This window comes from Choloepus didactylus, chromosome 1 (assembly GCF_015220235.1).
Source record: "Choloepus didactylus isolate mChoDid1 chromosome 1, mChoDid1.pri, whole genome shotgun sequence".
In the NCBI taxonomy this organism is placed as follows: Eukaryota; Metazoa; Chordata; class Mammalia; order Pilosa; family Megalonychidae; genus Choloepus; species Choloepus didactylus.
This window is the reverse complement of record NC_051307.1, coordinates 243,523,109-243,539,339: the sequence shown is the minus strand read 5'-3', so window position 1 is coordinate 243,539,339 and position 16,231 is coordinate 243,523,109. Positions and strand designations below refer to the sequence as shown.

Below are 16,231 nucleotides of genomic sequence, written 5' to 3'. Positions count from 1 at the left end.
GTCCATAGTTTGCATTAATTGTATTTTTTCCCATGTACCTTCCTATTATTATGTCACCTTATCACCTTCTAATAGTGACATACATTTGTTCTAGTTCTTGTAAGAACTTTCTTATAGTTGTACAATTAACCATAGTCGTTGTCCACAACAGGTTTTGCTGTGTTATATAGTACCCATTTATTCTTGCATGTTGTTTGACTTTTACCACTAGAACCCTTAACATATTTATCATGGTTACTTTAAATTCGTTTTCTAGTTCCCACATCTGTGTCATATCTGAGTCTGTTTCTGATACTTGCTTTTTCTGGAAAGGCTGTGTATTTTCTTGCCTTTGTGTGTGTGTGCCTTGTAACTTTTTGTTGAAGTCCAGACAATATCAGTTGTATCTGCTAATAGGAACTGAGGTAAATCAGCCTCTAATGTGAGGATTTATGTAATCTAGCTAGGAATTGATCTGGTTTTAGTCTTTACTGTGGCCACAGATACCAGAGGCTTCAATTTCCTCTAGTGTCGTTTTTGTCTCCCCTCATCTCTATGCTTCCCTAGATACTCATCCTCAGAGAGTCTGTGTCTTGCCACCCTTTGGGGCTGTAGTCCATTATTGTTATCTTGGAGCCCTGTTGGTATGGTGGTAAGATTTGTGGGGAAAGGAAGTGTTCTATAATCTCATAATTAAATCTCAGAACTTTAGTGGGCCTGGGTCTCTGGGCTGTGACCTCACAAGTGTTTCTTATTTCTTAATTCCCTTATATGATACAGGAAGACTAGAGGGCCTGGAGTGCCCTTTCACAGGTGGAATGAGGCTCTAATAAACTCTTTCCCCTTGGGGTGTAGGTCTTTGTTATGGAGAACACTGGGCTCATTTCACAAGGATAACTCTTCCCCTTCCCCTGCCAGATCCATGAGAGGATCTTTCTCCACTATTCACCTTGAGAATCAACTGGGCTTCCTGGAGGTAAAACTCATGAAAGTGGGGTAACTTCCCAAGACTGTGTGGCCCCAGGAGTTTCTCTCACTCTCAGCCTCTACCAGTTCAAAATTACAGCGGTTTTGCTCCCATAAGCAGATCTTGGCTGTAATTTTCTGGATTCATCTCTCTCCAGATTTCAGGGTGGCAGTTTGCCCTGCAAAGTCCAAGAAAATTCATTGATTTTCCATTTGTTCAGCTTTTTCTTGTTGAAAGGATGGGAGTGATGTTGGAGCTAAAACCAGAAGTCTGTGCATTCCAAATTCATCTAACGGTAGCCTACTTGACAGATCTACTTAGCCATCTTGTACTTGGTATCTGAGAACAGACTTCTGAATTCCTACCAACCCTTGCCCTTCCACATACCCACCACCATCCACCATCTACTTAATTACTCAGGCTTGAAACCAGAGAGTCTTCTTTTTTTTTAATCATATTTTTAATTGTAAAATATAATATATACATAGAAGTGATAACTTTCCAAGTGCAATTTAACAAGTAGTTAGATAGCAAAGTTCAAAGAATGTTATGGGTTATAGTTTCACAGTTTCAGTTAGTTCGTTACTGTGAAATATATATACAAAAGGGCAATATCTTTCAAAGTATGACTTAACAAGTAGTTATATAGGAAATTTCCAAAAATGGTATGAATTACAGCACCATAGTTTAAGTTATTTCCTTAATGTGAAATATAACATATATACAAAAAGGTGATAACTTTCAAATTACAATTTAACAAGTAGCTGTAGAACAAATTTCAAAGGATGCTATGGGTTACAATTCCACCATTTCAGTTCTTTCCTTCTAGCTATTCTAATAGCCTAGCAGCTGAGAAAAAGAAAATTATATAAATATTCAGTATTCATAATCCTTTGTTAAATTCCATCTTGTCTGTTGCTACCCCTTCCTCTAATTTAATCACTTTCCTGAACTTCAGGGGTGTCGAGGCAGTGACCACCCTAACTTGTTCATGTTGTAAAGGGGTGTCAACTTTATGTGTAAAGGGGACACATCTGGTTGATGTTCTTGAAAAGGCTATTGCCTCTTGACTGTATTTGAATTATCTTAGCCACTGAAACTTTATTTTGTTACCATTCTTTTGCCCCTTTTGGTCAAAAAGGCATTCTCAATCCGTTGATGCCAGGGTCAGGCTATTCCTGGAATCCATGTCCTGCATTTCCAGGGAGACTCACTCACCTGGGAGTCCTGTCCCATGCTGGGGGGTGGGAGGGGAGGTAATGAATTTATTCACCAAGTTGGGCTTAAAGAGAGAAAGTCCACATTTGAGCAACAAAAGAGGTTCTCTGGAGGTGATTCCTAGGCATAATTATATGTGGGTGTAGCCTTCCCTTTATAACCATAAGTTTCACCAGTGCAAGACTCACGATCGAGGGCTTGACTTATAAAGTAGGGGTTCCTAAATTCACATAGCATATGTTCTGTACACAATAATCCATCCATATCTTACATTATCATCACTTAGCGTTACAGTCTTCATCATTCTCCATTTTAAACAATTCACATGACACAAAGCACCTCATAGCTCTTTTCAGCCGTTATTATTTGTCCCTAGTATTTGTGTGGTACCGTAATGGTATTTCTATTAATTATGGTCCCTGGTATTCAAAAGGTAGATTTTTCATATGTACTATTCTGCTGTCAACTCTTGTACCAGTGTCACTCCTTAGAAGTATATCATGCAAGCACCTATCTATATTTGTAATGCTGATCTGTGGGATATGTGCCATTAAACAACCCCTTTCAATCCTTATTTACCTTCAGTACTGCTCTGATACTTATAATCCCATTAACAAACAATCATCACCCCTATACATTCCCATACATTTGAACTCACCATCATTAACATATCTGAACATATTAGATTATCATTTCCCCCTACTAGTTTCTGTCTTTCACTAGGTCCCCAGTATTCTACATTATAAGACACTGATTTAATTTCCACAGGGAGTTCCTAGAAATGGTAACATACAATATCTCTCCTGTGTCTGACTTACTTCACTCAGCATTATATCTTCAGGGTTCATCCATGTTGCCATATGTTTCAGGACCTTGTTCCTTCTTACTGCTGCATAGTATTCCATCATATGTATGTACCACATTTTGTTTATCCAGTCATCTGTTGAAGGACACTTGAATTTTTTTCTCTCTTGGCAGTTATAAACAATGTTGCTATGAATACCAGTGTGCAAATGTCTGTTTTTGTCACTGCTTTCGAATCTTCTGGGTACATACTGAGAAGTGGAATTACCGGATCATAGGGTAATTCAATATCTAGTTTTCTGAGAAACTGCCAAACTGTCTTCCAGAGTGGCTGTCCCCCCAGCAATGAATAAGAGTTCTAATTTCTCCACATCCTCTCCAGCATTTATTGTTTCCAGTTTGTTTAATGGCAGCCATTCTTATTGGTGTAAGATGGTATCTCACTGTGGTTTTGGTTTGCATTTTCCTCATAGCTAGTGATGATGAACATTTTCTCATGTGTTTTTTAATCATTTGTATTTCCTCTTTGGGAAAATGTCTTTTCATGTCTTTTGCCCATTTTATAATTGAGTTGATTGTACTATTGTTGAGTAGTAGGATTTTATATATGCAGGTTATCAGTCTCTTATCAGATGTATGGTTTCCAAATGTTTTCTCCCATTGAGTTGGCTGCCTCTTCATCTTTTTGACAAAGTTTTTTGAGGTACAGAATCTTTTGATTTTAAGGAGTTCCCATTTATCTATTTTTACTTTTGTTGCTTGTGCTTTGGGTGTAAGGTGTAAGAGGCTACTTCCCATTACTAAGTCCTGAAGATGTTTCCCTACATTATCTTCTAAGAGTTTTATTGTGCTCTCTTATATTGAGGTCCTTGATCCACTTTGAATTAATTTTTGTATAGGGTGGGAGGCAGGGATCCTCTTTCATTCTTTTGGCTATAGCTATGCAGTTCTCCCAGCCCCGTTTGTTGAAGAGACTGCTCTGTCTCAGTTCAGTAGATTTGGAGGCCTTATTAAAAATCAGTTGACCATATATCTGGGGGTCTATTTCTGAACTCTCAATTCGATTTCATTGATCAATATGTCTGTCTTTGAGACACTACCATGCTGTATTGACCTGTGGCTTTATAGTAGGCTTCAAAGTCTGGAAGTGTAAGTCCTCCTACTTTGTTCTTAATTTTTTAGGACATTTTTGGCAAGTCGAGGCCCTTTTCCTTTTGGCGATGGTTAGGTTCATGTGTCAGCTTAGCCAGGTGATGGTGTCCAGGTGTCTAGTCAAGCAAGCACTCACATAACCGTTACTGCAAGGACATTTATGGCTGGTTAATAAACCAGAAGGCTGCTTTATTAAATCTTCAGTCAGTTGACTGCCGCTGTGACTGATTACATCAATGAAGGGCATGTCTTCTTCAGTGAGAGAATTCAGTCAGCTGGATTTAATCCGATCAGTTGAAGACTTTTAAGGGAGAGAGAGAGAGAACCTTGACTTCTGCGGCTAGCCAGCAAAGCTTTTCCTGAGGAGTTTATCGAACACCTTCATTGGAGTTGCCAGTTCGCTGCCTGCCCTATGGAATTTGGACTTGCACCTCCCCACAGTTGAGTGAGACACTTTTATAAAATCTTATACTTAGAAATATCTCTTGTTGATTCTGTTTCCCTAGAGAACCCTAACTAATACACCTTACAAATAATTTTGATAACTGCAAAGTAGTTAGAATTTTGATTGGAATTGTGTTGAATCTGTAGATCAGTGTGGGTAGAATTGACAACTAAACAATGTTTAGTCTGTCTGTGAGCACGGAATATTTTTCCACCTATTTATGTTCCTTTTTATTTCTTCAAGTAAAATTTTGTAATTTCCTGTGTAGAGGTCTTTTCTGTCCCTGGTTAAGTTTATTCCTAGGTACTTGATTTTTTCAGTTGCTATTGTGAATGGATTTTTTTTTTTTAATTGCCTCTTCAGTTAGGTCATTACTAGTGTATAGGAACATTACTGACCTATGTGCATTGATCTTATATCCTGACATTCTGCTGATTTTTTTTATTAGCTCAAGTAGCTTTGTGGTTGAATTCTCAGGATTTTCCAAAGATAAATCATATCATCTGCAAATAATGACACTTGTACTTCTTCCTTTCTGGTTTGGAAACCTTTTATTTCTTTGCTTGGCAAATTGCTCTGGCTGGAACTTCTAGCACAATGTTGAATAATAGAGGTTACACTGGGCATCCTTGTCTTGTTTCTGATCTTAGGACAGGATTTTCAGTCTTTCACCATTGAGTCCTATGCTGGCTGTGGGTTTTTCATATATGCCCTTTATCACATTGAGAAAGTTTCTCTCAATTCCTACCTTTTGAAGTGTTTTTATGAAAAAGGAATGTTGAATTTTGTCAGATGCTTTTTCAGGGCTATCAAAATAGTCATTTGATTTCTCCCTTTTGATTTGTTGATGTGTTGAATTAAATTAATTGTTTTTCTTATGTTGAATCACCTGTACATTCTGGGAATGAACCCCACTTGGTCATGGTGTATAATTCTTTTAATGTGCCTTTGGATTTGATTTGCAAGTATTCTGTTTAGGATTTTTGCATCATATTTATTATGGAGATTGGCCTATAGTTTTACTTTTTTGTAGTATCTTTATCTGGTTTTGGTATCAGAGTGATACTAGCTTCACAGAATGAGTTATATATTGCTCTGTTTTCTTCAATGTTTTGAAAGAGTTTGAGCAGTGATGGTGTCAATTCTTTTTGGATAGTTTGGAAAAATTCCTCTGTGAAGCCATCTGGCCCTGAGCTTTTATTTGTAGGTAGATTTTTGATGACTGATTGGATCTCTTTACTTGTGGTTGGTTTTTTTTTTTGAGGTTTTCTGTTTCCTCTTTGGACAGTCAAGGTTGTTCATGTGTTTCCAGGAAATTATCCATTTCCTCTAAATTGTCTAGCTTGTTGGCATGCAATTGTTCTTAATAACCTCTTATGATTTTTTTTTTCATTTCTTCGGGATCCGTAGTGATTATCCCGCTCTTATTTCTGATTCTGTTTATTTGGGTCTCCTCTCTTTTTGACTTTGTCAGTCTAACTAAGGGTCTGTCAATTTTGTTGGTCTTCTCAAAGAACCAAGTTTTGGTTTTATTTATTCTTTCTGTTTTTGTTCTTGTTGTTGTTCTCCAGCTCATTTATTTCTGCTTTAATCTTTGTTATTCGTTTTTGTCTACTTGCTTTGGGTTAGTTTGCCGATCATTCTCTAGCTTCTTCAGTTGTTCAGTGAGGTCTCTGGTTTTAACTGCCTTGCTTTTTGATATATGCCTTTAGAGTTATAAATTTCCCTCTCAGCACTGCCTTCGCTGCATCCCACAGATTTTGATATGTTGTGTTCTTGTTTTCATTTGTCTCTAGATATTTACCAATTTCTCTTGCAATTTCTTCGACCCACTGATTGTTTAGGAGTGTGTTGTTTAACCTCCATATATTTTTGAAAGATCTGATTCTTTGGTGGTTATTGATTTCAAGTTGTATTTCATTGTGGCCAGAGAATGTTCTTTGAATGATTTCAATATTTTTAAATTTGTAAGACTTGTTTTGTGCCCCAGCGTATGATCTGTCCTGGAGAATGTCCCATGTGTGCTAGAGAAGAATGTATGTCCTGGTATTTTGGGATGTAACTATCTATATATGTCCGTTAAGTCTAATTCATTTATCATATTATGTAGATTCTCGATTTCCTCATTGGTTCTCTGTGTGCTTGTTCTACCTGTAGAAGCGAGTAGTGTATTGAAGTCTCCCACTATGATTCTAAATGTGTCTGTTGCTCCCTTCAGTTTAGCCAGTGTTTGTCTCTTGTGTTTTGGAGCTTGTTGATTGGGTGCATAAACATTTATAGTTGTTATTTCTTCTTGGTGAATTGTTCATTTCATTAATACATAGCGTCCTTCTTTGTCTCTTATGACATCTTTGCATTTAAAGTCTATTTTGTTCAATATTAGTATAGGTATCCCAGCTTTCTTTTGGTTGCAGTTTGTGTAGAACATTTTTTTCCATCCTTTCACTTTCCGTCTGTATCCCAGGGTCTAAGATGAGTCTCTTGTAAACATCGTATCAATGGGCCATACTTTTTAATCCATTCTACCAGTCTGTATCCTTTAATTGGAGAGTTTAATCCATTCACATTCAAAGTTACTACTGTGAAAGGAGTTCTTCAACCAGCTATCTGATCCTTTGCTTTTCAGTTATTGGATCTATTTTTTCCCTCTCTCTTTTTTTTTTTTCTTTAAGTTGCCCTTACTAATACTCTTCAGTTCTGTGCCCTTCTCCAGACCTTTCTCTCCTTTCTTCTTTTTTTTTTTCCTACATGTTAGTCCTCCCTTTAGTATTTCTTGCAGGGCAGGTCTCTTGTTAACAAATTCTCTAAGCATTTGTCTGCCTGTGAAAGTTTTAAATTCTCCCTCACTTTTGAAGGAGAACCTTGCTGGATAAAGAATCGTTGGCTGGCAATTTTTCTCTTTCAGAATCTTGCAGATGTTATATCACTACTTTCTGGCTTCCATGGTGCCCACTGAGTAGTCAGTCTTATGTTGTTTCCCTTGTATGTGGTGAATTGCTTCTCTCTTGCTGCTTTCAGAACTTTCTCCTCTTCAGCACTTGATAGTCTAATCAGTATATGGCTCAGAGTAGGTTTATTTGGATTTATTTTATTTGGAGTTTGTTGGGCGTCTTTGATTTGCATATTTGTGTCATTTAGTAGGGTTGGGAAATTTTCCCCAAGTATATCTTGAAACAATCTTCCTAGCCCCTTACCCTTCTCTTCTCCTTCTGGGACACCAATGATTCTTATGTTTGTGTGCTTCGTGTTGTCCATCATTTCTCTGAGATCCGTTTCAAATTTTTTTATTTTTTCCCCCATTTCTTTTGTGTGTTTGCATTCGATTTTCTAGTTCACCTATTCTTTCTTCTGCCTCTTCAAATATACTGTTGTGTGTCTCTAGGGTGTTTTTAATTTGATGCCCAGTCTTTTATTTCCATAAGGTCTGCTATTTTTTAATTCACTCTTAAATTATTCTTTATGCTCTTCTAGAGATTTCTTGAGTTCCTTTATGTCCTTAGCCATCTTGTTGAAGTTGTTTTGGAGATTGATTTGTACCACTTTAATTAATTGCTCCAAATTTGGTATCTCTTCTGGCTTTTTCCTTTGTTTGTTTGGCTTGTCCATTTCTTCTAGATTATTCAAGTGCTTTATGATTTTCTGTTGGCTTCAGAGCATTTCTTGTCTTGATAAGATTATTTTGGAAATGCTGGGTTATTTAAGCTTTTAGATATTATTTGAGAGTCCTACAGCTTGCTGGAGTGCAGTTTCCCAATTCTACCAGCAGGTGGCACTCTCAAGCTCGTTTTTCTCAAACTTCTCTGATACAGTGGGGGAGTCCAAACTAGCTGGGGACCCAGTCAGTGCACTGGTTCTCCATATGCTCTGGGGCCTCCCTGTTCCAGGGCTGCAGCATGGGCCCTCAGCAGTTAGACGGGGCATCCACTCAAGGGCACCCTGCAGATGGAATGTGCCCCACTCCCTGCCTGTCGTGTGCCTGGGAGTCTCTGGGGTGTGGTCCAGGCTCCTAATGGTCAGTATGGTGCCCTCTCCTTTCTCCACCTCTCGCTGGTGCTCACCCCCCGGGACTTCCATGAGGGGAGAGCAAATTCTGCCCACTAGGTTCTTTTAAAGGAGCTCCCTGCTCTCTGGCTGTAGAGGATCACCTCCCCAGCTAACTACCAAGGTAGGTACACAGGATTGCAAAGCTGCTGCTCACTCCATTGCCCGGTGGCAGTCCCGACCAGTACAGACCCAACCTGTCCCTCGAGCCGCTGCCTCTCTTGTGTTTTTGTCGCAACCCCTCTACGTATTGTGGGGATCCTCTATGGCCGGTCACAGCCTGAAACCGCAGTCCTGGGCAACCTCAGGGCTCTCTCTAGTTACTTTTATGGAGAAGCCCCTTCCGCCACATCTGCTCTGCTGTCTTCCCAGAAGTCTCCTGAGAATCATTATTGATTCATCATTTTCCCCAATCCTCACTTCTGCACCCATCTGCAAGTGCTGTTGCTTCTCCCTCCAGCATGTGTTGCCTGCTGATCTTCTCCTCTCTCTGTCCACTGCCATCACTGTCAGCTTTCACCTGGGCCACTTCATTGGAATCCTAATGGTTTCTTAGCTCCCATTTTTTTTCTCTATATTGTTCCCATCCAGCATCCAGAAAGATCTTTTTTAAAATGTAAAGCACTTCCTGTCATTCCCTCACTTAAAATTCTTGAGTACATTCAGGAAATACCATTTTATGTTGTCAGAGAAGGAAGCAGCTTTTTTGAATATTTTATCTACTTGAACTTTGTAGGGATTGACTCTGTAGGGCTAAATGGAAAAGGTGTTTATTTGATAATCCCTGTCAACACTAACTATTCATATGGATTAACATTTCTACTAAAAAATAAAATATATTTTTTTACCTATTTGTATAGGTAAAAAAAATTTTAATGGACTTATTTACCTTTTTTTTTTCTTTTTTTTCATTTTCAATTTAATCATTGTTGCTGTGCTTTAGTGTGCTATCCATGTTCCCTAATATACTCTAACCTGGAATGGGAGTGTGACAATCTGACAAGTAAAGAATATGATAGTTTAGTAGATCTGAGGACCTGATGTGGGAGGGTAGAGTGGTTGGGTGGATCTTGAGTTGCTTCTTGTACTTAGAACAAAATCCAAACTGCCAGCTCAGGGCACGGCCCTGCAAGACCAGCCCCCCTCCCTCTCTTGACTCCTGGGCCATTCTTTTTTTTTTCCATAAGCCTATGACCAGTTTCAAGAGCTCTTTTTTCCTTAGGGCTTTCCATGGGCTGGAACATTTCCCATTGCTTGGAATATACTTTTCCCCCAACCTTTCTCTGGCTGCCTCCTCCTCAGTTTTTAATCTTGGCTTAAATGCCACCTTGTCACAGAGGCCCTTCCTGGCCTCTCTTTTTGAAGTTAAGTGCCTGTTTATTCTCTCTTTCCTCAATCTGTATGTTTCCCTCTTAACGTGTCACAATTTTAAGTTGGTGTTTGTTTACTTGTCTATTGCCTATACTCTGGCCTTCTTGAAGGCCAGAGCCACTTCCATATGCCCATTTTCTTTTTTTTTTTTTAATTAAATCTTCATTTTATTGAGATATATTCACATACCACGCAGTCAAACAAAACAAATCGTACATTCGATTGTTCACAGTACCATTACATAGTTGTACATTCATCACCTAAATCAATCCCTGACACCTTCATTAGCACACACACAAAAATAACAAGAATAATAATTAAAGTGAAAAAGAGCAATTAAAGTAAAAAAGAACACTGGGTACCTTTGTCTGTTTGTTTGTTTCCTTCCCCTATTTTTCTACTCATCCATCCATAAACTAGACAAAGGGGAGTGTGGTCCTTATGGCTTTCCCAATCCCACTGTCACCCCTCATAAGCTACATTTTTATACAACTGTCTTCAAGATTCATGGGTTTTGGGTTGTAGTTTGATAGTTTCAGGTATCCACCACCAGCTACCCCAATTCTTTAGAACCTAAAAAGGGTTGTTTAAATTGTGCATAAGAGTGCCCACCAGAGTGACCTCTCAGCTCCTTTTGGAATCTCTCTGCCACTGAAGTTTATTTCATTTCCTTTCACATCCCCCTTTTGGTCAAGAAGATGTTCTCCATCCCACGATGCCGGGTCTACATTCCTCCCTGGGAGTCATATTCCACATTGCCAGGGAGATTCACTCCCCTGGGTGTCTGATCCCATGTAGGGGGGAGGGCAGTGATTTCACCTTTCAAGTTGGCTTAGGTAGAGAGAGAGGGCCACATCTGAGCAACAAAGAGGCATTCAGGAGGAGGCTCTTAGGCACAAATATAGGGAGGCCTAGCCCCTCCTTTACAGCAACCGTCTTCCCAAGGGTAAAACCTATGGTAGGGGGCTCAACCCATCAAACCACCAGTCCCCTATGTCTGTGGTCATGTTAGCATATGCCCATTTTCTAGCATACTTCCAGGGACATTGTAGCCCCTCACTAAATATATGAGGAATGAATGAAAGAGTGAGCGAGCCGTCATCAGAAAGTCCGGACTATCTGGATGGGAGAGATTTAATTAGGTGAAAGTAGAGGATAAGACAAGACTTCCCAAGGGAGGAAAGCAGTATTTGAGAGCTTAGAGGAGTTAATATTTTTACCAAGGTCCCATTATATTCTGGGCAGCGTATCAAGTACTTTAACACACATTATGTCATCTCACTCTCCAGTAATCCTGTTTTATAGATATGTAAATGGAGGCTCAGAAGGCTCATGTAACTGGTTTTAGGTTGACACAGTTGGGAAGTAGAGCAAGCATTCCATTCTCTCTAGTTGCAATGTCCTCTCTCAGGGATCACAAACTCGGATGTTTACAGAGTCAGGCAACAGTGAAGAAGGTAGGCGAGGTGGGGATCAGGGCAAACCAGAGTGCCCATGCCCCATATAAAGAAGCAGCCACTACCCACCCCCTGTAAGCTGGTGCAATGGGGGAACCTGGGCCCAGGATGACCAGAGCATCCAGTTTGTCAAGAGAACTGTAAATCTTGTTTTTATCGAAAATATTCTGATTTTTTTTATTTCGATAACCAGTTTTCAAAAATTTTTAAACTTTGAGGAGTCAAGCAAAAGTTTTGACCTGCATACCGTCAGTCTGCAAGCTCTTCTTTATAACAAAAATGAGTCCATCCTGGCCAAACAGAGAATGGGTGACATGGGGGAGAATAGCTGCATGTCAGGTCACAACTGACATCCTTTGCATTAGAACTAGAGAAGGCCTTGGTTTGGTAGAATACAGTGATTTCTGCTGTAATGTGGTATGTGTATTCATGAAAATTCCCATACTAGGAAAAATTTGTGCAATAAACCACCAGGCTTGTGGGGAAACAGTCAAAACTTTGTCAGTGACATATTAAAAACTGATAAGAATCTAATAAAAACTGCACCATTTGACATATGTTAAATAGTTAAGATATACATAAAGACTACAATAAATAGTGCACTTTACCTTGAAAAAGACCTGAAGTTTGCTTGTGGAAGTAGGTGTTGGAAGTAGTGCTGCTAGAGAGTTATTGTGAAGTGGTGAAAGGAGATCATCTGAAATCAGAGGGACAGTGGAGACACCAGAAGCATGGGTATGCCCATAACACGTGCCTGAACTGAGGGATCCAAACTGGGGGATGCTGTGGGGATGTGCATGTTGTGTATTCCTAGACAGCTCAGTACAGCTGGGTGTAGTTTTCTGCATTCACTTAGTGTTTCTCATGGAAGAAATCACACATTAACAAACAAAAAAGTCATATTCTCAAATTGTTCCTTAACATATCAATCACATTGGAACAAATTTGTCTTTGTAAAACAAGCATTATAACAGCATTTGACGGTATAGCCAGGCTATAGAGGGCCTTAAAAATACTCACACAGAACAGGATGTTCCTATTTACTAAAGTTGCCAGAATGCAGTCTACCAGAAATGGGTTGTTTTTTTTCAGTGAAGTTCTATTAGGTTACAAATTTGCAGTTCTAAGGCCATGAAAATGTCCTAATTAAGGCATCAAGAGGTAGATACCTTCTCTGAGGAAAGGCTGTTGGCATCTGGGGTTCCTCTGCCACGTGGAAACGCATGTGGCTGGAGTCTTCTGGTCTTTCTCTCTCTGCTGCTGTGCGTCCTTTCTTTGCATCTCCGGAACAAACCCTAGATTTCATCTCAGCTTCTCTGAGCTTTCTGAGTTTCATCTGTCTTTTATCTTCTCATAAAGGACTCCAGCAAGGGGATTAAGACCTACCTTGAATGGGCAGGGTCACATTGCCATGGAAAAAAGGCCCCACCCAACAACAGGTTTGCACCCACAAGAATGGATTAAAAGAACATAGTTTTTTCCAAACCAGCACACAGGACATCCCTTCTTATATTACCCTACTCTCCCCAATTTACTACTGCAGGGAAGGAATACAAAAATTTGTTCCAAGTGAATAAAGAAATTAAAGTTTGCCCCTCTTCAACCCTTCTACAGGGTACTTAAATTTTAATGGGGTTTGGATATAGCCCCTCAATTTGATGTTTCCTCAGTCTCATTAAACAGGACTCTACCTGCCAGTGTTTGTTAGTAAGGTCTTTGTCTAATGATCACTCTTGGGTTCCAACAGAGTGTTTAGGAGATTTTTTTTTTCTGCCTACCTTTTTAGCTTTTTCATGGAGGTGATATCACCATTTAGAGAATGCCAGGATATTCCAAATGTCTTGGAAGGGGAGGAGCAACAAACAAAAAGACAAAAAAAATTGTTAATAATTCATTGAGCTTACATGAGCCTTGAGTTTTGGGGACAAAAAAAGAAAAGAATACCTGGGGCTTTGGGATATGTTGTGTACTATCACCCAGAGCTTCTGTCCCTGTCGAGTACCACCCCTACCTCCCACTTCCCTCTAAACATGACAGGGACAAAGGAATTGCTAGCCTTGCCTTGGTATTAGTTGGTAATTGAAGACACCTTTCAATAATGTGACAAGTTCATTTCTTGACAGAGGAAACAGTTCAGGAAGGAAATAAGAATTGATAGACATAAAAAGGAAAGTAAACAGATCTCAAAGTTATGAGGGCCTCCCAAAAGCCATCTAGCTCACCTTCCATCCAAAGCAGAAGTCCCTTCTGTGGTGGTTGAGAGAGGTATGTGTCAGCCAGCCTATGTCTGCAATCTTTCACTTGGATTGAATAGGAAAGTTTTTTAAAAGAGAATTCTTTTCACAAGGTTTTCTGTCTCATGTTTTACTTGTCTAGGGAGTTCTAGGTATGCTATAGGTTGTAACAATAAGAGCTACTTCCTTTCTCTCTTTCTCTAGATCCATTCTTCTTCAGCCTTCGAGATCTTTTGACCCTTCAGTTGTATGTGATGATATACTGGCATTCTTACCCATCTTATCAGCTTAGGAGTTATTCTTGGGTTTTATGTTCCCATTCACCTGTTCGTTCTGGCCATGCTTTCTGCATCCACAACCTGCAACACGCTTTGCCACCTCTTTGCACAGCTTTCTCTCTTGCTTCACTCGGGTCTTTGTTCAAATATCACTCCTTCAGAAGTATCTTTCTGTGCCAGTTTGGATATATTATGTCCCCCAAAAGCCATGCTCTTTAATACAATCTTGTTGGGACAGACTGATGAGTCTGTTGATTAGGGTGGAAACGTATTAAATTATTTCCATGGAGATGCAGACCCCGCCCATTCAGGGTGGGTCTTAATTAAATCACTGAAGTCCTATAAGAGAGCTCACAGACAGAAGGAGCTCAGAGCAGCTGAGAGAGACATTTTGGAAAAGCCATTTCGAAACACAGCCTGGGAGCAAAGGACCAGCAGACGCCAGCCATGTGCCTTCCCAGCTGACAGAGGTGTTCCAAATGCCATTGGCCTTTCTTCAGTGAAGGTATCGTCTTGCTGATGCCTTAGTTGGGACAGTTTTATGACCTTAGAACTGTAAATTTGTAGCCAAATAAACCCCCTTTATAAAAGCCAATGCGTTTCTGGTATTTTGCATAATGGCAGCATTAACAAACAGGAACATTTCCTTCTAAAGTTGCCCCCCTGCCTCCTTCCTCTTGTCATACCCTTTCTGTTCTGTTTTAGTTTTCTGTGTGGCATTTACCATTGACTGATATTCTATTATATTGTTCATGGTCCGTTTCTCTCACTAGAACGTTAGCTCCATGAAGGTAGGACCTTTGTTTTGTTCATGTCCCTTTCCCTAGAACAGCACTTGACACATAACAGGTGTTCAGTAAACATTTGTTAAATGATTGAATCTATTTTTGTCTTCTGTCATTTTTTTTTTTTTTTTTTAACCAACAACATTGTATAGTTTTCCAGATTGGACAGTTAGCAAAGTTCAGTGAACTTCATAATCGGGCATAAGAGAAGTAGTTCCTGCTTGTAGCAACTAGTTTTATTTTGACTGATAAAGTTAGGCAGAAGCTCTGGGAAGAAGTGTACTCTGACAGCTGTGGCTCCTAAGGGTAGGAGCCCCAAAGAGATAATGACCAGGACTTCCCTAGAGGTGGTGCCCACTGCCTTCAGTGCATTCCATAGTCTTACTGTCTTCTCTCCACGTGCCACGCTCTGTGCTAGCCCTGGGGATTCAGCACTGAATCAGATGTTGTCTGTATCCTCAAAGGCATCACAGTCCAGAAGTGGGAGTGGGATAGGTGGGTGGTAGAAACAGGGTCACAATCAGTGGTGAGTTGAGTGCGCGTCAGCAAGGGACTCCCCATATTCTGTCACCTCAAGCCACGGACCTTCCCTTTGTAAATAGTCCTTTAAAGCAGTCATTCCCAGGTTTTTGGATTTTGTGGCTCTCAAAAGTTAGGACTGCTTACCTTTTTTATTATGCCAGGTGAAGGATTTTCTTTTAAAAATTAAACCTATCATCTATTATGTATTATTATCTTCATTTCATAAAAGAAAGGGCATTTTAAATCTAAAAATAGTAGGAAAGATATAATCCTGGAATAAAACTAGCTTTCTGAAAATTAGTTTCTGAAAAATTCACTATTACTGTATTTTATTTTTTTCATTTCACCATGAACTGGTGAAATCTCATTTTGGACCAGCATTAATTCAAGGACCGGCATTTGGCTATGACCACTTTTGAGCACCCCTGCAAGTGCACAGATTGCACAGTGCTCCTTGAGAGCAGCCTCTGTGTTGTGTCTTGTAGATTGTGACAGACCAGCAGACAGGACAGAAGATCCAGATAGTCACCGCAGTGGACGCCTCTGGATCTCCGAAACAGCAGTTCATCTTGACCAGCCCTGATGGAGCTGGAACTGGGAAGGTGATCCTGGCTTCCCCAGAAACATCCAGCGCCAAGCAACTCATTTTTACCACTTCAGACAACCTTGTCCCTGGCCGGATCCAGGTAAGGCCTGTTGAACAGGCATTCATTTTAGCGCTTCTGCTACTGAACTTGTTCCTGGCTCTTACTCTGCCTTAGAAGCCAAATCCATCCCTAGAAGGCCCTTTGGGAATCTGCAAACATGGCAGCTTGCTGCCTTGGCCAAAGTAAAACACCAGCAAATTAGTTGGCAAGGCCCAGGAGGCAGCCAAGTGAAGTGCTTGAAGGGGATGGAGATTGAGCCAGGAAAAAAAGAACAGCCAAAGAAAATTGGCATGAGCAAGCTGGCACTGAGGCCACTGGAGAAATAACCTTA

General features: G+C 40.0%; 1 protein-coding gene across 3 annotated transcripts in view; it reads left to right on the top strand.

Moving 5' to 3' along the window:
* NR2C2 (nuclear receptor subfamily 2 group C member 2) overlaps positions 1 to 16,231 on the top strand; it is a 129,674-nt gene that overhangs the window by 79,084 nt on the left and 34,359 nt on the right. For all 3 annotated transcript variants that reach the window (XR_005211592.1, XM_037802600.1, XM_037802597.1), the window contains one exon: positions 15,739 to 15,939. Coding sequence is in view for 2 of the 3 variants with exons in the window: in XM_037802600.1 (XP_037658528.1) it covers positions 15,739 to 15,939 (201 nt within the window). In the remaining variant the exon portion in view is untranslated. The remainder of the gene's footprint in view (positions 1 to 15,738; positions 15,940 to 16,231) is intronic.